The following is a 23,675-nucleotide window of genomic DNA, read 5'->3' on the forward strand; positions in this document are numbered from 1 at the left end:
CGCCTCCTCCTCTCGTCTTCTCCTTCAATCGAATGGAACTGCCTATGGATGGTTGGTTGGGAAGTAATGAATGGGATGGGAGAAACCGCAGACGCACTGAGGAGGAAATGGCCAGTCGAGGGAGACAGGGACAGAAGTCGTGCGCCACGAGTGCAGGCGCGACGGCAGTTCCACCGCACGCCCTGACTCACAACTAGTGACGGCCGAGGGAGAAACGGCGTGCGGGCGAACTGACGAAGACACCACACATCGGCATTGTCCTACGTGGCAACCAAAAACTGCCTCATCGCGCCAAGATCCGTGCAATTTTGAATCGACAGCGATCCAGGCGTGTGGGCGGGTTGGAGAAGTGTGTGGGCGGGTTGGAGAAATTCCACACGTGTGGGCGTTAGTCTTTCCGTAGATTTGTTAGTCTTTCCGTAGATTTATTTCTTGATTCTGACTTGTCTTCTTCACCTGACATGATGTGCTTGGTACAACAAAAGTCCAGGTTGACGAAAAGGATTCTTTGTTTGGCATCTTTGTTCTATTGTACGATGTATATGCATGTTCACAGAGACGCTCTGAACCATCTAAGATAAGATAAGGTGTTTTCACGATCTGTGATACTATTCCTAGGTGGTGAAACGACATAATTGCGATCTTTAGCCCAAGGAATAGTGCAACAGATTGCTTCAAACATCGTGGGTGCTCTAGACATGCATGCTCTTATGATTGGAGAAAAGACTGCCATCATGATTGCTAATGAAATGCGTGAAGATGGCAAGGAATTCCACGGCACCTAGTTACAGAACGATCCACAACGAACCCCACCAAGCAACCATCATAATGTTTTTTTCTAGAAAGCAGCCATTTCTAGAAGGCAGCCATAAAGTTGGTGAACCAGGGGTAATCATAATAACAGCTACAACAGAATTGTACAAACGGAGAAAATTCTTCGACATGGCAGAAGGAATGGGTTTTGCTTTTGCGTTTAGTTATCTCCCCATGCACGCTGGCGACACAGTTTCTTCTTAATCCAGCTTCTCAAGTTCACCCATTCTCTCTATAATCGCCTGAAGAAAACACAAGTGATGTCAAGCAGCATCTGAGTTCTCCGTACAGACAAAAACAGTATCTTATCATTTTCCATGTCAAGTTTGGCGTCCCACAAGCCCTCAGAAGACAAGGTGTAAACAAGAAAGCCTCGATGTAAACACAGATGGAGTACAGAGGGAGTACTTTCAATCAAACCGTACTTTTGCTTATTGTTCATTCTGTGATGATATAATTATAATACAGATACAACTGTAGTGTTACTGTACTTTAAGATGCATCTTACAAATAGGGGGATTTAGTATCAGAGTATGTCGACTCAGCACAAAATGCAGTGTAACAAAACATTCTAAAAATCGTTGTCGGTGCTAACAAGATAGCTAGGGAATTAAGCCACTAAAAATGTGTGCAGTACAAGAATAAAGGTGCTCTACCCGGCCAACTACAGAATGGGATAAACACATTTGAAGCTATTCAAATGTAATAGTGGCGCAAAAGAAATACATTTGCCAGTCATATAGATATACCGCACATGAACAAAATACATTTGACATTCCCCAAATGTGAAAAATTTGCTAGCGCTTTGTTTGGATGTCTGTATTGGAGGCCTCCGTATTGAATTGGTTTCAATACCAATTCGGCATGGAAACTGTAATGGACATGAATACGAATTCGCTTGTTTGGATGCTCATGAATTGGCCCATGGAATCTATGTGAGGTTTCAATACCAAATCATGTTTGGATGTCAAACTACGGATTTGCATGGTGCTTTTTTTATGCATCAAATAAAAATTTGTACAATGTGTGCTATAAGAGGGCAGGCCTGGCGCAGTGGTGAAGTCCTCCCCACTTGTGCCAAGAGGTCCTGGGTTCGAACCAGCCTCTCTGCATTGCACTTTGCAGGGGTAAGACTAGGTTCCTATAATCCCTCCCCAGACCCCACCTTGTGTGGGAGCTTCTATGCACTGGGTCTGTCCTTTTTACAATGTGTGCTATAAAAATTAACAAATATCATATCATCTATTCAGCCTGATTTTTTTTTACTAGTTACAACATTTATTTTATTTTTCTTTAAACTCAATCTGTGCTAAACTGAATAATTCTCAGTCTTCTATAACAGACGAACAAAAACTAAAGAAAAATCCTTTTGCTGCAAACAGACAATGCATCTCAAGCAACTCTAGATATAAAACTGAAGAAATGTCCTTCTGAAGCAACTCAGTCTATGCTCTTTGGAATCCCGCTGAAGCAATGCCATTCATGCGCCTATGAGTACATCTTCTCACGTACTGTCATGTTGGTGTTATAACAAAATACATATTCAAATTGATGCCAGCAAACACTTTATAGAAACCCAATTGATAACATCCAGATCATCATCACAATAAAAGAGACATAGCAGTACTCACACTGCAGCAAGACATGTTTTTATCTGAATAATATACACCACAGAGGAGGAGATGGGCGGCAGAGGAGGAGATGGGCGGCAGAGGAGTACGGGCGGCAGAGGAGGAGAGGGACCGGCGGAGGAGGGGGTACGGTGGACGCCGGAGCAGGGATAGAGCAGGAGCGGGGGAGGACGACTAGGTCCAGGCCAGGGCGGCCATGGAGGAGGAGATGGGCGACGGACGAGATGGGCAGCGGAGGAGCTGGAGCGGCCATGTGAGGAAGGGAACAGGAGTTGCGGTGGTGGGATTGCTTGCGCCGGCGTAGGAGCAGGAGGATGGCCGGTGAGGAGAGGTACCAGGGCGCCGCCGACGGTGGGCTTCACTGGGTGCCACCTCCTCTTTTCTAGCTCGCGCGGTCGTCCGTGGTCGAGCGGGGACGGGCTTTTCCAGCCAAATCGGAGGGGGAGTGCTCAGAAACGTGGGAGGGCTCGGCCTGTGCGACCGATTTCGGGACTGTATTCGTTTGATTTCAGCGGGCTGTTTCCGTGCGCATACCAAACAGCCGAATTGGGATTTCGGGAATACGAAATCCGATTCAGGGCCTCAATACAGACATCCAAACGCAGTGTAGTTGATTTCCATCACCAAATATATAATATTACTAGTAAGATATCCATGAGTTGCACACAACACCAAAATGCATTGATCCGGGTCATCTCATGGTTAACAAATATCGATAGGTTTCTTCGGATATTCATTCTTCTCTAGAGCTCACAAGCATACGGGTGAATAGTAAATGTAGGAAATAGATTAAAACATATCTTTTGCAAACAAAAGCATTCAAGTGTTCAACCTGCATCCAAAACTTCATGAAGAAATAACACTTATTGTGCTTTGCAAAAAATGATCTTCAAAAAATATTTTTAGTATCGATTTTGTTTATTTTTTCTAGACAGCTATGAATGTAACTCGGGATGACTTGGAAGTGGGCAGAGGAGATGGCAAGGAGGAGGGGGTCGTGGTGGTGGTCGGCAATGCGACCCAAGCGAAGGCATGAGAGGCATTGGGGGCAGACGACATCAAGAGCAGCGACCTCTCCAGATTCTTCTTATTTTGTCATGAGATGGCTAGATGAGGTGATGAGGTGAGAGGCAGGGGGTTATCTACAAACGAGTAGTGGAGTGCGGGGGTCTTTTTGTAAAACTGACATAGTTTGTCTCAGATGCGTTGGATGTAAATCAAATGGTTGTAAATGAAGGATGGCAGGCACACCATCATCACCAACTCAGCTTTTTATAGGAGTAGAGATGATAGATGAGGTACCTTTTTGCTTGTTTCTTGCAACTCTCCAGCGAGAATAAACTCATCCAATATCAAGTAAACCTAGAGAAAACATGATAAATAATGAATTTAAAATTATAAATGATTCCCAGCCACAAGAACAATTTATTCAAAATTTAGAAGATCTTCAAATATGTTACTTCGATTTAAAAATATAAAGAAATTAGAAGTATAACCGGTCAAACTTGGTTCGGATTACACCAAAAATCAACTTAAAAATGTTTCCTCTTTCCAGATCCAGTTTAGACTTTAGAATGGATTACTGTCTAATGCAAATACAGTTTGAATCTTGACCAAATTTACCAAGGGTTGAGTGTAAACTATATGGCTGACAGGAAGGAATTTGAAATCATGCCAGCAGAAAGACAAATCTGTATTCAAATATAGAATAGCTGCCTACCCTTGTCAAGTTATGTTTCATGGCTTCCGGCAAAAAAAAAAGCTATGTTTCATGGCAAAACTTGCCCAGTAAATGAATATTTAAACAAATACACTACCAGCTGAGTAACTTCCATCTTTTTCTTTCAACACGAGGAGTGAGGTAAGATAAAAAGTTTTGAAGTAGCTATTCCCATGTTACCTTGTGGAAGTTAAATACTAAATCAAGTTCACACACGTTGCTGAAGAAATGGTCCAATATCTCCACAAATAAGTGGATACATTCCAAGTATACCAACTCATTATCCGTGATATCTACACATATTGAGAAAAATAGTCCTGCATATCTCCTGTAGATAACTTTGTGCGTACGGAACTGCATGAAAAAACATCCAAATTAGATTTTGCCTGCTCCCCACTCTATAGCAGTTTCTTACAGATATGTCCATAGATTGAATACGTTAATTCACTAGGAGCATATACAGTGTGGTGTTTAAGAAGCTTAGAATTTCTAGCTTAGTCATCTAACAGTATTATTATTAACTTGCATCTTCAGAATGTTACTCATTGTCGAAACCAAACACTACCTCATTAAGTAAACGTACCTAGTGGTAACTGAGAATCGTCAAAGAAATGAACAAATTATCATTCAAGATAATGTCCAAGGCATTTATGGTATTTTATTACTTGGATTCTTTGACTGTTTGAGATCAGTTAGCAGATGACTCTTGATCTTCCAAAATTTCAGAGCCAAACCTATCTATCTCTTCACCCTGTTTTTAGGGGTTTCCTTTCCAAGCTTACCATACTACTGACTTTGTAATTATAAGTGGGATATGAACGGATTAAGGACGAGCAGCCAAGGGGATCATAACAACAAATGAAAAACACGCACGCAGTATAAAGGTAAAAGCCCCGTCTTTGTGATCCAGAACAGAGGTTGTACACGGATACAATATACAACTGTTTTCATTGGATATTCACATATCTATCAGTGTAAGACAACACAATTGATGCTCCTGAAAGATCTTCTGCGTATGTAAATTTGGAAACTGGACATGCCATCTCAATTTGGATCCTACAGTTATCCTGCTACTTACCGATGCACGGATGGCAGCAAAGGAATTAGAACGGATTCACTAAAGGAAAATTTACAATAAGCAAGTATCAAGAACCCATTAGCTTGACATCTAGTATGAACTATGAACCCAGCAGTATGGCATTCAGTGTTTGATCTACAACTACTGCATTCAACCTGCAGATGCTTGTGTAGTTGCATCTAACCAAAGAACAGCTAGGCCACAAGGCACAACCTTTTCTAACCGCGATTCAATGTACCTTGTACAACAGTATCCACAATTCTACAGCGACTGAACTTATTCTACCTTTTGATCAGATCAAATAACTCGGATCCCTGGTCTAAATTGCTTCAGACCAAAGCAAAAAAACAACGATATCTAAGCTAATTTCGCATGCGCATATACAGCTGTTTGGCCTCAAATCAGGATCAAGAATTCAATCACCTCAACGAAGTTAGTGAACTTGGGGTCCCTGTTGACGACCAGCCGATGCACCTGGGATACAGAGGAACAACCCAGATCAACAACACCCTAATCAGATAGGATCTTTCTCTACGGCTGAAGGGGCTGGCCCTGGCTCCGCTCACCTCATATTCAACCTTGTGCTTCTCTGAGTCCTCGAGCGGGACGTAGTACTTGGCCAGCCGCGTCTTCCCCTGCCGATTCTGCAACAGGATGAAACGGATCTGCAAAGAGGCGAGCAAAGATCGGACGGAAGAATATCAGATCCCGGAGAGGAAACCCGGCGGAGTGGAACGCGAGAACGGTCCGTACCATGCTGGGTGATGATGATGACGACCACGCTTGAGAATTCGCGGGATTGGAGCTTGGGAGGGGAATGAATCGGATTTGTGTTGCTTGGTTTGTTGGGTTGGCTATATGCAGATGAGCTGTGGGTGGGTTCACCGTTGAAAAGTGGTGCCTCGGCTTCCTCTCCAACCAGACCAGTACTCCTACTGCTCTTGCATGCGTTAATTTAAGAGTAAAATGCATCCATGGTCACTGTATTTGTCCCTCTAGTTCACTTTGGTCCTTGTACTTAGGACGCGTCTAGTGAGCAGCCGTGTGCTTTCTAGCGTTTCCTGGCGGCCTGCGCTGATAGGCCCCGAAAAGGTAAGTTTCTGTCCCCCCCTCGATCAGAAAGGGGACGTTCCCCCGCGATCACAACCTGCTCCACCACCCCGACTCACGTGATTCTTTTCCATCCTACTTTTCTCCATCCCCACCTCTCCTCCCCTCCTATTCCCTTCCAGCCGTCCCAAAAGAGAGACATCTTCTTCTCCCCCAAGAAAGAGGCAAGGGTCATCCTGCTCAGATCTCAAAAGCTTCAAGCCTGCAATACGGACGGCGTCCATGAAACTGTTGATCTAAACACATCTAGAAGCAGCAGAAGCAGGCAAGTTCAGAGGTAAAAAGCTGTAGATCTGCTCACCTTCCCCAAGCCCCAGCCCTCTCCAGCATCTTCTGTAGAAAAAAATGGAGCTGCTTCTTGATTTTCTCCATCTGTGTTTCGTCCTGTTTTCATATGAACGATTTTTAACCCTGTGTTGATTATTGAATCATATGCCTGCTTCTGCTGATTGTAAGCATGTGTCAAGTAGAAAAAAAAGGATGAACATCATGGCTGATGGTTGATGGGTTGTAGAAAGTAACTTGCATCGTAACTTGTATGAAGTTAGGCAAAAAAAATATTGTCTGCAGCAACTTGCATTGTAAACCTAGGCAAAAAAATCATTGCTTGCATTATCAGCTTGTAAAAAAATGAACACTAGGCAAGTAATACTGTGAAAAACATGCAACTCATGGCTGATGGAAAAGCAACTTGGAATAAAGAGGTAGGCAAGAAAGCTATTGTGAAGAAGCAAGTGATGTATAAAAGCTAAAATCTACTACAAATGGTTTATCGTTGGTACTTTTATTCACCAGTGACAAAAAAAGTGAGGTTTAATTTACCTTTCCAATAAGGTGTAGGTTGCATGATCCTACAACAGTTGTTGTTGTTGTGATCTTGCAATTGGCGGGGAACAATGCGGGTGGATGCAACATATATTGCTATTTTGATCCTGCAAAAAAGAAATGGCAAAAGAAATTTCCTATAGAACTACTATAAAATGGATGTATCAGTTGCAGCACGAAGAAACAATTCACGACCTCGACAAACAGATTGCTTGGAAAAGCGACTACACAAAGACAGTGATAACCAAAGTTGCTCCCAGTACAAACTTTAAGAGAAAAACAAAGTACTGAACATAAAAAGGACAAACATATGTTGCCCATGACTGCTGCTATTCTTAAGTTTTTTTGACACAAAACATGCTGCTGCTCTCTCTGTTTTTTGGTGTGAAATCCATGCTGAAAACACTCCAAAAAAATGTCTATTCTCTGGCATCTAGCTTGCTTCCCCCTTGAGATCCTTGAAAACCATGCATATGTATGAGTTGCCTGCATTTTAAAATGATAAAAGGTTAGTAAAAATTATGATACAATCAAAAAATAGATGCTCAAAAGAAGATGTTGTCTTATCATTCAGTTTGTGATTTTCAGCAACAACAAAAAATGTTCTGTGTTAAAGTCATTCTTACAACAACAAAAAATGCTATCTTATCATTCAGTTGTGATTGCCTGGGTTTAGTTTCTTACTTGCTTGACATCAAACTAACTAGCTTTGGTTTTTCTGGTTTAAATGTTGCACAGGCTGTAAAAAAGATGATTGACCTAAATGAGGAACCAGATGATATGGATATTGGTGATCCAGTGAACTCTACACAACAGGCTGCTCAAAATCCTGAGTTAACCGGTGATTCTCCTACTCCTCATATAGTGCAAAATGCCACAGCTCCTGTGGCAAAAACAGTGGAGACAGATGAGCAAGCACCTGCAGCGCAAGAATCTGAGACTGATGGCCATACCCTTGATGGCACGGATGTCGCGGGTGATACAAGTGTGACTGTTGGTAATGGTTTGACAGGCTTTGGTGCTGAAAATGATGAAGAGGCTTGGTCACAACCGAAGGAGCCTCATGTGGGCATGAGGTTTGACACTTTGGAAGGCGCAAAAGAGCACTACAATGCATATGCCTTGCAGATTGGTTTTCCAATCAAAATGAATACTTCAAGGAAGGCTGTGAAAACTGGAGTGTTGATAAAACAACAGTTTGTTTGCAACAAGTTTCGAAAGCCTGAAGCTGATGACGGAGGGGCAGAAAAAATTCCTGTGCTGGATGATATCGTTGAGCAAACAAAAGATGATGATGAAGACGAGGATATTGTCTTTCTTGATGATGATAATAAAACCAAAAAGAGGAGCAAGAAGCGGAAGAGAGATAAAATAGTGCAAACTGGTTGCAAAGCTAAGATGGTTGTCAAACTGATAGATGGCAGATGGGAAGTGATATATTTTGTTGGCGAGCACAACCATCCACTAGTTGACAAACCAAGTTTGACTAAGTACTTGAGATCGCACCAAGGTATCCCACCAGAAGAAAAGGCATTCCTTACCCACCTACATAACTGCAACTTGACAACAGGTCTATAACCATATTACCCTTCTCTCCGACAATTTTAACTGCCCAGACTTGCCCAAGTATTGTATCCATCTTGCTTGCAGCATGTGTGTGATTTGCCAGACTAAGCACACAAACATGCTTGTTTTTTATGAAAAAAGGTCTGCTACCCATTAAAACTTGCCTTGTTTTTAAGTATTATTTGCCTGCTCTTGATCAGAAAACAAACGCGATGGGTCGTGCCTCTGTTGTCTTGTCTTTGTTGTGAAATGTGGTAGATGGACTTGCCTATAAATTGTCTGTTAGTTGCTCAATGTATATTTACTACCTGCCTACCTGCCTTTTATGCAAATGCATGTTAGTACAAACCACAGCCCAAAAATAAGTTTGTCTGACTGGTTTTATGAAGCTTGTTCTTCTATTTCTTCTACCTGCCTACCTGCATGTTTGTTGTGTTAGTTGCTTGTACATTAGGATGAAAATGCCTAAAATATCCACCTGAGTTGACTGTTCTTAGTTGTGTTAGTTGGTGAAAGAAATCAAAATTGTTTTTTTTGTACTGTTCTTAGGTAACAAGGGTTTGACCACCATTTTGACTTCATTTTGACTCCATTGAATGCAGGGCGCATGATGCACATCATGTCAGACTTCTATGGGACAGAGCTAATTGTGCCTTATGGAACTAAGCACATTACAAACCTGAAGACGGTCTTGAACAAGGATGCTACAAGAGAAGGCGACATGATAGAGACAGTAGCATATTTCAAAGATCAGCAAAGAGAAGATCCAGACTTTTTTTACAAGATAAAGTATGATGAAGAAGAGAGAGTGGAGAATATTTTCTGGGTCGATGGTGCAGCAAGGAAGGCATACGTGGAAGCTTATCATGATTGCATCTCCTTTGACACAACATACATGACTAACATGTACAACATGCCCTTTGCGCTGTTTATTGGAATTAATAGACATGGGCAATCATTTATGTTGGGTTGTGGTTTCGTTAGGCAAGAGTTGGCTTCTAGTTTTGATTGGCTATTCGAAACCTTCCTTGAAGCAATGCATGGAGTAGCGCCAACCAACATCATAACCGACCAGGACATTGCAATGGCGCAGTCAATTAAGAAAATCTTCCCTACAAGTGTGCACCGCTGTTGTCGCTGGCATATTATGAAGAAAGCACAAGAGAAGCTTGGGCCATTGTTGGGACGAAACCCTGGCTTGTCTAAAGATTTCAACAATTGTGTTGACTTTAGCTTTACACCACAGGAGTTTGAGGCAGGTTGGTGTGAGCTGATGATGAAGTATGAGGCTATGACTGACTCCCACTTTGAGAATCTATACAAGTATCGAGAAACATGGGTGCCCTGTTACTTCAAGCATCAATTCTTCCCTTTCTTGCAGTCAACACAACGCAGTGAGGGGTTCAACGCTGTCCTTAAGCGTTATGTGAACCCACACAAGTCCATCTTGAACTTCGTGAAGCAATATCAGAAAATCCAAACACACATACTAGTTTGAGAGGGTGCGAAGGATTACAGGACAGGACATTTGCAAAGTGAAATGTGGTCATCTTACCCAATTGAAAAGCAAGCCTACAATTCATACACTAGAGACTTGTACGAGAAATTCCGCGATGAATTTCAGTTGACTACAAGGTACAACGTGCGACCCCACGGTGAACACTTGTATGAGCTTTACCCCAATCAAGAATGGGTTGCTAAGTATGGTTCTAGGAGCTATTTTGTGACTATTGAAACTAGTGTTGGAGACTACAGATGTGAGTGTTGCAAGTTTCATAGGGATGGGATGCTTTGCTGCCATATATTGAAGGTTTTCAACCATCTTGGGGTTGATGAAATCCCAACGCAGTACATCAAAAGAAGATGGACACCTCTAGCAATCACGGATGCACCGCCTGCTGTTGAGGATAAGCCTGATGAGTTGCCGGAACAATCGAAGAAAGAACTCCGTCATGCAAACTTGATGATGGACTTTGGTGGACTTGCTAAGGTTGCTAGTGCATCGGATGCTGCGACAAATATTGTAAAGAAGCATATGCGTGGAGCGCGTCACGAAATAAAGAATCTTAGCCTGTCAAGGAAAAAGAAAACAGCAGCCCCTCCCAGTGGACCGACTGGTGGGCCACCGCCATCAGCTGGTGGTCCTGTGCCACCAATGACAAATGCTTCAGCGAGTAGTGGCAACGCACCACCACAAGCTGCGCAAGCCCCTGCTAGTGCTAGGCAGCGTCAAACTATTTCTGCCCAACAGCCAAAAAATGCAACATCACTACCTACAAACAGTATGGGGCAGGGTGTGCATCCACACACAGCAGTTGGGGGTGCGCCAGTGCACAAGGGGTCTGCGGTGCCAAGCTCGTTCGCTGCAGGGCAACAGTTAGGATTTGTACCTCAGAGTATGGGATCTGCGCCACAAACCAGGGGGGCTGCACCACAACTGTTGGCGACTCCGACCCTAAACAGTGGGCCTGGCCAAAACTGAGGGGGGCTCCGCGACAACTGTTCAGACCTGGAACACTAACCATAGAGCCTGAACCAACAACGATGAGGGCTCCCCAAACAACCTACTGGCCTGCACTACCACTTAGGGGGGATGCACCACCATCCATGGTTACTACACGAGCAGACATGAGTCGTCTTACAAATGCTGGCCTTGCAGCATTCCCTACAGATTCTGCAACAATTGCTTGTGCTTCTGGACTGTATATAACTTCTACTACTGTGCAACAAGCACATGTTGCCCAGTCTCATCTTCTTTGGCGCAACCTCCTGGTGGACATGCACGCCAACCACTCAACATGGAATCCCTACGTGCAGCTGTTGCAGCAGCGCAAGGTGGTTCTACTACACCTGACACCCGAGTTCCTAGAGACCCCCCAAAATCGACTACAAAAGGGAGAACGAAGTCGAAAAGGTTGCAATCAGCACTCGAGCTGCATCCGAAGAGGAAGAACAAGTGCAGTTACTGTGGGTCTTACAACCACAACAGTGCACTGTGCCCCACAAGATTGGCGTGATGAACACCACAGGAATGCGGGAACACAGATGGAGTTTCGATTATGAAAGACAAAAAAATGAGCAATTACTAGATGCCCGATGATATGTTTACCCTCATTTGAATTACTGTCTTTCATGCAAAAAAGACAACTTGCTTTTTAAGCCTGTAAGGTTCAAAAGTGCTCTGGATAACTATATTAGTACAATGGATTGCGTGATTATTATGTTTAGATTGCCTGGTACTACAGTTAAACAGATTGGTGTTAAATATGGGTGTTCCATGACTACATTTCACCGTGGAAAAAAGTAGGCAAATTCTGTTTTGGTGTTATTGCAAGTTACAGAATGGTTTCAGGCAACTCCTTGATTGTTCAAAAAATATGGGTGTTCCATGACTACATTTCACCATTGAAAGGTAGGCAAATTCTGTTTGGTGTTGTTGCAAGTTACAAAATGGTTTCAGGCAACTCCTTGAATGTTCAAAAAATTACATATGACTTCTGGAAAAAGGGCGATGATGAAAATATTATTCATGTAAAAATAATGCTGGCAAACTTCAGTTTGTATGCGAGCAAAAAGAAAAAGTCAGTAAAAAACATGAATGGAAAATAACTGACCTAAGCTAACTTCAATACAGCTTCCCATGGAGCCTTGTTGCGCTTGGTGTTAACCCACGTGTTTGTCAACTGCTTCCTGATATTTTGAACATCCTCTGCTGTAAATCTTGGAACGTTCATTCCTTCCCACCCATTTGCAATTGAGAGAGCAAAAATGTCGCAACCATATCTATAGAGAATGTTTCAGGTCAGCTATGAAACAAGTATGAATTTGTTAGGAATTTGTTTTGCAGTTTGTCTGGGAATTGATGCTTACTTGTTAGTTTGTTTTGGCACATCAATGTTTCTTAGTGTGAAGTCATCTAATGAGATGTGAGACTTCGGATAGTGCTCTTCCCACAGAGCCTGAAAACTAGCAACCATAGTCCTTGCGCAGACATCTAGAGTCTTGTCCTGAAGTGTCCTCCATGAATCAAGCACCTCGAACCTTCGATCCCTTATATTCACGTTGAAGACCCAATAATGGTTGCCTAAAACCTTCTTTGACTTGTCGATATTCTCTAACACAATAAACATTATCTGTGGGAAAAAGTGCAGAAAACAAAAGCTGAGGGTAAGAACATAGTCTGTAGGCAACTTGAAGAGATATGGAAAGCATGTAAAAGTTTTCTCATGCTATGAGGAAAAGCTAATTGTGATTCTGCACTCTGGCAACTTTCATGCATGTCCTGAAAACTACTACTCTGCTATTCACATGCGGGTGGAAAAAAAGGAATGGGAGAAGAGTACTATAGTGGAAATTCGAGAAACATGGACTTACCATGTCTTTCCGGTCCAGGTGATTTGATTTCTTGAATCGGGAAATAATCTCTTGGTTGTTGATATCATTGGAGAGGAAAGTCATCTGCAGCATCCTTGTCTATAACACAAAAAGGGACAAGGTGGTTAGAAATGACCAAGTAGGAACCAAGTACAAAAAAATGCAGAACCTGAAGTAATAATGACTCCTAGTCCTTTTTCTTACCGAGAACCTCAGGGGCATGACAACCTTCTTGGAGTCTGCAGGCAAATTCATCATTATGGTCAGTATGCCAATTTCCATTACATGTGTCAAGACATATCCTTCTTTTTTCATAGAGTTTGCAAGCTCCCTCACCGACACATCATATCCATTGTAGTCAATTACCTTCGGGCTGCAATAAAAAACGAGAAACCGAAAAAGGACAACCATGAGAAAAAAGTAACCAAGTTGCCTGCTGCTGTACTTTTGATTGCCTAGAAATAGATCCTGTTTTGCCTAAGGAACATAAACTTGGGGTTGTAACAATTTGCAATGAATTCTTTCTACCTAAAAGTGCATGTCTAGTTAGCACCCAAGTTGCCTGCTGCTGTACTTTTGATTGCCTAGAAATAGATCTTGTTTTGCATAAGGAACATAAACTTGGGGTTGTAACAATTTGCAATGAATTCTTTCTACCTAAAAGTGCATGTCTAGTTAGCACCCAAGTTGCCTGCTGCTGTACTTTTGATTGCCTATAAATAGATCCTGTTTTGCCTAAGGAACATAAACTTGGGGTTGTGACAATTTGCAATGAATTCTTTCTACCTAAAAAGTGCATGTCTAGTTAGCATATATAAGGCATGGGAAAAATGTGTTAATGCCTAAAAGTGCATTCTGGTTAGCATGTATTCTTAATGGGGTGATTTTTTGCCTGCTTGTTTTACTTCTGTTTGCCTATGAATTCAGCCTGAATTGCCTGAATGGTGCATTTTAATTGCCTAGAAAAAACATGTAAAAAATGCCTCATAAAAAATTTCATACCTAGTATCTACATCTGGTGATTCTTCTTCATTCAATCTCCCGTGCAGAATAACCGATGCATACAGCCTGCTTACTTCATGTTTGCATATGTACACTTTCCTCTCATTATAGTCCAAGAATGGTGACCTCTTGCAAGGAGGTGGCTTGATAATCCTTCTCTCAAATTGTTTTGGGACCATCTTTCCTGAGCTGCTGCTGCTATAAATATTACTGCCTGATCCCACTACTACTTGGTTGTGGGTAACTTTTTCAGGTGTCTGGTAAATGTTCCCAACTATGCCTTCAAGATCCACAACATGATCGTCATCAATTATTTCAATGAGTGGCTCCTTGGGTACTTGATACTGCAGGGACTCATGCTCACACTTCATAGCCTGTTCTTCTGCATGTGCATACCCTTCATCTATGCCTTCGAGATTACCAACTTTTTCATCTTCAATAATTTCAATGACTGGCTCCTTGGTTACTTGGCACTGCGATGACTCATGGTCAGCCAATGCATTTTCTCTGGCATCTCGATCTGCTCCATCATCTACATGTGCTGTAGGACAATCGTATTTGAAAATATCAAAACTTGGAGCTGGGCAGTATTCACTAACAAAGACATTTGAGCTTTCACTTCTGCTATGCTGAAACTGTTGTCCATCCATCTCTGCTGGAATATGAATTGCTGACTTGCTTTGCAGATCGTTGGTAGATGGGGGAACGCACCTTGCCAAGAGCTCACTGACATCTAGCACATTTATTTCCAGTGGACTGACCGCCTTGTTAGCATAACTAAATTTGATATCCTTCAGCTGCGGATGGGGAGGTGATTGGGCAACTGTAGGAATAAAAGCAGGCAACTTGCCCTGAACTTTTAGCAACTTTGCTTCCGAACTTGGTTTAATGTTGCCGCTGATGACATCTTCCATCCCTCCAACCCTTGTGATTGACACTGGAGGTATGTTCTCCTGACCTGCATATAATGGTACAGCCTGTTGTGATGCTTTGTAATGAAACAATTTGCCCCTCTGGATGTCATTGGCTGATTGCATCCCATTCCCTAGAACAAGATTTTGTGCTTGACCGTTTAGACTGCTTAGTGGTTGCCTCCCACTACGGTTTGTACTAGGGACTGCTCTGCTTACTTGGAATGATGCATCCTGTTTCATTTGAGTTGCTCCTCCTGCTGTGGGTTGAATTGATGCATGTGCAATACTTGCCTGAAAATCAGATGAACTTGCTTCCTCCCTAGGATGACTTGCTAGAATTTGTGAGTCACTTGGTTCTTGTTTTGAAACAGTCCCTGGTGAAACTGCAACATTTGTATCTTTGCCACTGGTGAGATCTGCATGTCGTGCTGTTGAGCTTGATGTTGTATTGGTTTCAAGCTGGTTCTTGTGAGTGCTAGAACTTGCCTCTTTTGCATGATGTAATGCCTGATGTTGCAACTGAAAAGGCCCAGATTTCTTCATGGCTGACTTTGTTTTCTTTCCACCTTGCAGTTCTTGAACATTTTGGGCACGCATAGCTCGTAGTTCCTCCACTGTCTCTGTCAACACCGTTGGCTCTGATACGAAACTCACACTCTTTTTCTTCTTTGGTGTTGGAAGTGGTGGTACACCAACTTCCTTGGGTTCATGTGCAGCCCCTATCTCCCTCATGATTTTCTTGCGAATCCACTTGGGGCAGAAATCCTCAAGATTGAATGCCATCCCCAGTTCCATTTCTTCTTTTCTCAATAGCTCTTGGAACATTTTGCTCGCTAGCACTGCAATAGGCTGCTCGTCGAGATCCAACATTTCTTTCACTTCAAACATGTGGATGCGTGGCATTTTGTAGTAACTTTCCTCGTCCATCATAACAACATCTCTCACAGAGATGCTAACTGCCTCGTCAAGCCCCTTTGGCTTCATATCCTTTTTCTCTTCGAGTAAATATTGAAGTGTGGATTGCTCATCATCAGTCTCTGTTTCCTCACCTGCAGAATCCTCGTTCCCTCCATTGTTTCCGCCATTGCCACTATTGCGACCAGAATTGTTGTCATCCCGGTCTTCCTCATCACCCTGCATATCATCGTCCCCCGTGTCTTTGTCATTGTCGTTGTCATTGTCTTCGCTTTCTTCATCATCATCGTCTTCCTTTTCTTCATCCTCATCTTTTTTTTCTTCCTCCTCCTCTTCGTCCTCCTTATCCTCCTTGCTTTCATCCATTACTGCTCCCCTCTCCTGAAAAGTTGCTTCTCCCTCCTCGTTGTCGTTGCATCCAGCTTTTTGAACTACAAAGTCGTCACCATCATCATTGCTTGAGTGGCCGTCATTGTCACTTTCATCACCCCCTCTGTCCCAGTCACTTTCGTCACCTGCCACTTGCATCTTCCTCACTGTCAGTTTTGAACGAGTCTTCTTCACTCGATAAGCTTTCTCTCACAGCTGGAGCTTGTTTGGATCTCCTAGTAGGTTCTTGCCTCCTCTTTTCCACATGAACAGCCTCTGATCTGCTTGTCCCCTCTTGCGCATCATCTATCCCCCCAATACCAGAAACAAGCTTCCCAACTGCATGTGAAATAGTTGAACACATTTCGTGCACCATACGTGTCAGCTTCTTTTGTTTCTGCAAACAACAGGAAAGTAGAAAAAATGGATGAACATGATAAGTCTTGACAATATGTTGGTTTGAGATTAAAAATGGAAAAACTAGTGAGCATAACAGGCACTTGATAACTTACATTTTCGTCATATGACTCAGGTAATCTTGCTGCTACAAATTTTGTGACGTGGTCCATGCTACCAAACAAGCTATCATCCGCACATCGTGAGAACTCAGTCTTCAGCTGCTCGTTGGGTTGGCAAAAAAAACAATAAAGGATGGGATAAAAGGAATTAGTGAATTCTGGCACTGGCTTGACAACAGAAAAAAAAGAAACCGTAAAATGCTCGTGAGAGTGCTTTGATTTAACTGCCATTTTTAGTTAGAAAACTAGCCTATCATGTTGCCAAGTTTACAGAAAAACAAATGCATGCTTTAACCCAAGTCAAGCACTGTGGCATCATTTTTGCCTAAATTTCCTTATCATGTGTGGATGGGGTTTCTAGCATGTAGAATCGCTTAGTTTTTCAGTATATAACTTAGCAGGACTATATCAATTATAGGAAACCATCAAGTTGCCATAAAAAACTATGAGCTTGCTAATGTTTAGTGTGCAACTTGCTATGGTGAAATTATTGGATTTGCCTATTTTTTCTTAAAAAATTTAGACATCAGCTGCTATAACTGCCCCAGCAAAAATCCTACCTGTTGCAGGCAGTTGCAAACAAGGGTAAACAAAATGAGTAGAAAACTACAAAGTTGGTTCATGAAGTACTTTTGAACTTGCTACTGTCCAATATACAAATTGCTACGGGCAATGTGTTGGACTTGCCTACTTGTTGACAAAATCTTATACATCAGCTACAAAATAGTGACAAGATAACAAAAAAATGACCACAAAAAACTTTGTACTTGTTTGGACCTTATAATTCAATTGCCTCCTCTATGAGAAGCTAGATTTGCCTAACCTTATGCCTTTTAAAGCAAATAAAATTCAATTACTGAATACAGATGTGATGACAAAAAATAGCTTACCCGCAGTTTCCCATATTCCCCGGGAGCTTTCCTGTCCTTCTTGATAACTCTTGCCATCAAATCTGAATTCCAAACTGAAACCCTTGGTACCAAGCTGGGAATTGGTTCATCAACATCCAAAGAGTCTAGATACAGCAACTGAGTTCCGGATAAGAAAAACATAAAGTTTGAGTTATGATATGATTTTTAAGAAAACATAGAGCACATAGGAAACATACAGATTCAAAAGGTAGGTGGACCTACTACGAGGTGGAAAACACAGCAACAAACGGCCTTCTTGGCACGACCTGATTTGAATGCTAGCTTTAGTTGATCAACCACAAACTGGCATATGTTGGTTTCAGTTATTCCATTTACATCCATGACCGCAGGGAAGCTTTTTGGTGAAATGCTTAAACTTGTAGATGGTGCAAGGAAGCAAGAGAAGACAAGAGACAACCATGCGCGTAGGAAGTCGTCATCGTGAGCTCCTGCCATATCTTTGATCATCTTGCACCATGCTGTGAGAGATGGTGAATTCTTTGAAGTGATATTGTAAATCCTGAACATTGCCTTTGTGATCTCAGGGCGGTTTTCGTAACAGACTTTTCTCCCACTATTTGGCAAACCCCATATCCTCCGAACACTCACAGCATCTACTGGAATCTTCCCCCTCTCTGGAATAACTATCTGTGACATCTCTGGATCATAATGCTTCATTATCCATTGACTAAGATCGCCAGGCATGCTGTTCGCTGCAAGGTCCAGCAGGCCTCCAAACTCTTTTCCAATAATAACACCTTTTTGATTAGAAACCAACTCTTTATTCAATTTGAACAGCCTTGCAGGCGATGCCCTATTCCTACGACCCTATGGGAAAATAGTTTGAAAAACAGAAGAAACAAAAATCAACAAAAATGGAATATGCAAAGCAATTTAGACACCACTACTAGGCAATTGTTTCAATAAGGTGAAGCAGAAAATACCTCGTTTCCTCCGGTTTTCTGCCGCTTTGGATTTGGTGGCTTATCCACACCACCGCTTTTGTCACTCACATTTTCAGCATCTCCGGGAAGACTCTCATTGCTCACAATATCATCAGGGCGCTTCCCTCGGCAGATAATTGCCTTACTCCTCTGGCGCTTGTACCCAACTAACGGTTCACTGCTTTGAGCCTGAGAAATGAAGATAAACACATAAATAACAATCCATAACATGAAGTTATGAAAAAATAAACCAAGAATGAAGATAAGGAAAAAGGTAGAATGTTTCGAAAATGATTTAATGAATTCTGCACACCTCCATCCTACGGGCTTCAGTTGCATGAGATGCGCCATCAACAGAATCCAATGCAGGGGGGCATCCTGTATGCGTTTTTTGCTTGCCCCCGACATGTTTTCGTGCTGCACGTAAAAAAGAACATCATCACACATGAAAAAAAGGAGTAAAAAAACTGCAAATTTCCTAGTGTTCAGCCTAGTCATGTAAACACAGAATGACACACATAAAATGCATGATCACATTAAAAAAACAAAACTAAAAAACTGATGCAAAAGTGTCAGGCAAACTCATACAGAAAGAAAACATGACATGCTGGCAAAACGGGTAGTCATATAAGGCAACTAGAACTAAAACTAAAGCTGAATTTATTTCTGTTTTGCTATATAAAGTTGGACTAAAGTGTAAAGAAAAACTGAAGCACATCAGACACACTGTTTTTTCAGATCAAGCAACTTGCACCAATGTCGTTTAAAAATTGACACCAATAAACTAGTTCCCTCTATTCTACATCTACCCATGGCCTTATCGCGGGTTGCTTGATCTGAAAGTATTGTTCACACATATAAGAGATAGGAACATATGGACAGACAACATACTACAATGACCCTAATTGAGGTTTTGATACCAACATACAGGTTTTTTCCTGATGCCCAAATACTTCATTGAGCAACTTCTGGCAACATATTGAGCAAGTCATTCACCGCAGTGAAGCAAAAAACGAACAAAAAACTACAGAACTTCTGTATGGGCAACTTCAGGAAACATATTGAGCAAGTCGCTCGCAAAACTAGAGCAACTTGACAAAAAAAAGGGGACAAACTACAGAGTTTCAGTGTGGGCAACTTTTGCACCATACTGAGCAATTCGCTCTCAACACTATGGCAACAATACAACAACACTACAGAAAATGTGAACAAAAACTAAACTACCTCTGTGATAAGCATCCCAAACAACACTTCACCTTCAACCCAGCATCCCAAAAAACATCCGACAAACTGGCTTCAAACCACCTACATCCAACCAGTAGTGGAATCACCTTGCCAAACAATCCCAAACGTCCACTATCTACTCGTCAACTATCTACTCGTCAATTTCGAGACAAGGGCAACAAGCGCAAACGAAAAACGAGGCCAGATCTCCTTACCAAATGATTGCGAAGCAGAGAGATGGTCGTCCTATATGCGACCCTGACCTCTGCGCGAACGGCACGGCGCTCGCAGCGGTCATTCCTCCCCTGTCGACGACTTGTACTCCGACGACCGTGAGTGGCGCCGCAGCACAGCCTACTTCTCCTCTTCCGGGAACAGGGAACGCAACAGAAGCACCTGGTGCCCGTGCGCCGCTGGCTACCTCCCCCTTGCCGGTAAACTCAGCTCGCACCTGGAGGCCACACGCGCCGCTGGCTATCGTCCCCCTCGCCAGGAACCGCCGCCCGCACCTGGTCGCCGCGCGCCGCTGGCTACCTCTCCTTCGCCGTGAATGGCCGCCCGCAACTGGCCGTTGCGCGGCGCTGGCTACCTCCCCTTCGCCGTGAATAGCTCCACTCCGGCAGGACGAACGGTGGCGGATTTGGGGCAGGGGCAGGAGAGATTGCGGGATTTGGGGCGGAGTGGGTGAACAGTTTCGAAAATGAGGGGAGACGGACGCGAGAGGAGAGGAAGTGGTGGGACCCGGAACCGACGCTCCCACCCAACGGGCGACGGGCCGACCAAGTGAAACGCGCGAGCGAGGAAAAACAGACAACGGCGCACCTGGTGGGCGTGATCGCGATCGGACGGCGCAGAGACGTGTGCGCTCGAGTGCGCTAACGAGCACAGCTGCACTTTTTAGGATTTGGGTTGTACTTAAAACATAATCAATACGATCACTATATACCCATCTTCATGATTATACGGTCACCGCCTGAAGTATAGCTTCGTATTTTCTCTAGATTGACCGGTCAACTGTCCACACCCACGGGTCCCATCTGTCGGTAAATGAAAGAAAGTAATAAATGAAAAATAAAAAAATTCCACGAGCGGTGATTCGATCCCGCATCCTCAGCTCAGAGTCAGGCTCGCGCGAGCTAGCCACCGAGCGCAACACACTGTCTCATGAATGTAGAGCTCAACGCTGTTAGTATATACACATACACGCGCCGCTGGTGACTTGGTCACAGGCACGCACGCAACGCGTGACGCGCGCACACAATCACATACATACTCGGGAATTCTGGATTATCTTCGCATGAGAGTTTCAAAAAGAATTTTAAAATTCAAAAATATTTAGCGCCAAAATATATTATGTTTAACTCATACTGTATTTTGCTTGAACTACATGATGGTCAAGTGGTCAGCATGGATTAGTTACTTACTATCGATGGTCGAGAATTTGGTTTTAATATGAACTCCCACACCCAGTATTTTTTTATGCTCATATAACGCAAACGAAAAGTTAAAGATTGATGAGGACATCAATACCATTGTTACACCCACAGCCCCTACTGCTACATATACTGGACCAATTACTAGAGCTCGCGCACGCCAATTAAATTATCAGGTACTTTCGTTTCTTGGTAATGATTCTAATGTTCATGAGAATATGATGATGCTTAATTGGATACATTTGTTTTGCTTACAAATGAAGGGCCTAGCTTGGAAAAGGATGAACATTGGAGCAAGAACAAGCATGGAGACGATGGCATGCGCAAGGGGAATAAGAACGGAGTTACAAACTGATGATTTCAGGACTTTGAAGCCACCATAATGAGTGTATGAAGCCTTGGACAAAATATACAAGATGCCACTTTATAAATTTCGTCCAGAGGCTATTCTAGGTGTTGCGTCACCTTATTATTGCGTCAGGCCCATGTAATTTCGAGATACATAAGTATAGGCTATTTTTAGAGTCCGTATGTGTGGGGAAACAAGAGATAGGGTTAGTTTCGGACCCCTCCACCAAGGGCCACAAAATTCACCCCCTCTTCCTCCATATATACAGCCTTTAGGGCACCGTTTAGACTTTGGGTTTTGTTTAGATTAAAGTTCATCATAGCTGCAACTTCGCGTACTTCGTTTGTGTTCAACGACCAGACAAAGGCATCACAGAACCCCACCTTGATCAATAAAGCTTTCATCTTATATTCGCAATATCCAGATTGCAATCTCAGCTTTTTGCTTGTTCTTCGTTTGCTCGCAGGAAACAGACCCTCGTGGTCAGGTTGATCGTGCTCCGGCGTGGTCAATAACCTCTCGGAGTTGGTTTAGCGATTGCTAAGGCGCGACGTCCTCGCACGTTCGTAGTCGGATCGTCAAAGTCGACTTCCACCAAAGCGATATCCATCATCTCATCGAAACACAGGACACCTTTGCCTCTATCAAGTGGTATCAGATTTCCAGGTTGCTCGGTGAGATTTTACAGTTTTTTGTAGTTTAGATCGAGTCGGTTCTTCATACCTATAGTCCATGAAAAAGCCACAAAAAAATTAGGGTTAGTTCATCACCACCGCTGCCATATACCACCGATAGAGGTAAAGGTGTCCCGTCTTTCGATGAGATGATGGATATCGCTTTGGTGGAAGTCGACTTTGATGATCCGGCTACGAACGTGCGAGGACTTCGCGCCTTAGCAATCGTTAAACCAACTTCGAGAGGTTATTGACCACGCCGGAGCACGATCAACCTGACCACGAGGGTCTGTTTCCTGCGAGCAAACAAAGAATAAGCAAGAAACTGAGATTGCAATCTGGATATTGCGAATATAAGATGAAAGCTTTATTGATCAAGGTGGGGTTCTGTGACGCCTTTGTCTGGTCGTTGAACACAAATGAAGTACGCGAAGTTGCAGCTATGACGAACTTTAATCTAAACAAAACCCAAAGTCTAAACGGTGCCCTAAGGGCTGTATATATGGAGGAAGAGGGGGTGAATTTCGTGGCCCTTGGTAGAGGGGTCCGAAACTAACCCCATCTCTTGTTTCCCCACACATACGGACTCTAAAAATAGCCTATACTTATTTATTTCAAAATTACATGGGCCTGGCCCAATAATAAGGTGACGCAACACCTAGAATAGCCTCTGGACGAAATTTATAAAGTGGCATCTTGTATATTTCGTCCAAGGCTTCATGCACTCATTATGGTGGCTTCAAAGTCCTGAAATCATCACTTGTAACTCCGTTCTTGTTCCCCTTGCGCATGCCATCATCTCCATGCTTGTTCTTGCTCCAATGTTCATCCTTCTCCAAGCCAGGTCCTTCATTTGTAAGCAAAACAAATGTATCCAATTTAAGCAGCATCATATTCTCATGAACATTATAATCATTACCAAGAAACGAAAGTACCTGATAATTTAATTGGCGTGCGTGAGCTCTAGTAATTGGTCCAGTATATGTAGCAGTAGGGGCTGTGGGTGTAACAATGGTATTGATGTCCTCATCAAAGACGGTGCCTTGAACTTAGGCTGCAAGATGACATGTTGCGGCTCCTACCGCTATGCCAACTGCTGAGTTATATCCGAACATATATATGAAGCATATTTGATGTTGCTTGGTCGTTTAAATTCGAATATTCTAGCATCGTTTTTTTACGGGGGTCACCGAAATATCCAGAAACTAGTCGGTTTTCTGGAAATTTTGTTTGAAAAAAAAACGGTGACAAATACCCAGCAAACATAGCCGAGCCTGGTGCACTCACACATGCAAAACCAGCGCT

At 42.9% G+C, this 23,675-nt stretch overlaps 2 protein-coding genes across 2 annotated transcripts; both read right to left on the minus strand.

Annotated features, from left to right (window-relative positions):
• Window positions 1–714: 714 nt before the first annotated feature.
• Window positions 715–6,241, minus strand: LOC123110959 (AP-2 complex subunit sigma). The gene is made up of 6 exons (XM_044531617.1): window positions 5,996–6,241; window positions 5,809–5,907; window positions 5,666–5,716; window positions 4,345–4,518; window positions 3,747–3,806; window positions 715–1,055 (listed from the first exon to the last, which is right to left on the minus strand). Exons 1-6 carry the CDS (start codon window positions 6,212–6,214, stop codon window positions 1,014–1,016), a joined length of 645 nt encoding a protein of 214 aa, XP_044387552.1. The 5' UTR covers window positions 6,215–6,241; the 3' UTR covers window positions 715–1,013.
• Window positions 6,242–18,287: 12,046 nt separating this feature from the next.
• On the minus strand, window positions 18,288–19,102 carry LOC123114717 (uncharacterized). Its single transcript, XM_044536150.1, has 4 exons — window positions 19,004–19,102; window positions 18,691–18,879; window positions 18,365–18,574; window positions 18,288–18,320 (listed from the first exon to the last, which is right to left on the minus strand). Exons 1-4 carry the CDS (start codon window positions 19,007–19,009, stop codon window positions 18,288–18,290), a joined length of 438 nt encoding a protein of 145 aa, XP_044392085.1. The 5' UTR covers window positions 19,010–19,102.
• Window positions 19,103–23,675: the final 4,573 nt, after the last annotated feature.

This window comes from Triticum aestivum, chromosome 5B (assembly GCF_018294505.1).
Source record: "Triticum aestivum cultivar Chinese Spring chromosome 5B, IWGSC CS RefSeq v2.1, whole genome shotgun sequence".
Classification (NCBI taxonomy): Eukaryota; Viridiplantae; Streptophyta; class Magnoliopsida; order Poales; family Poaceae; genus Triticum; species Triticum aestivum.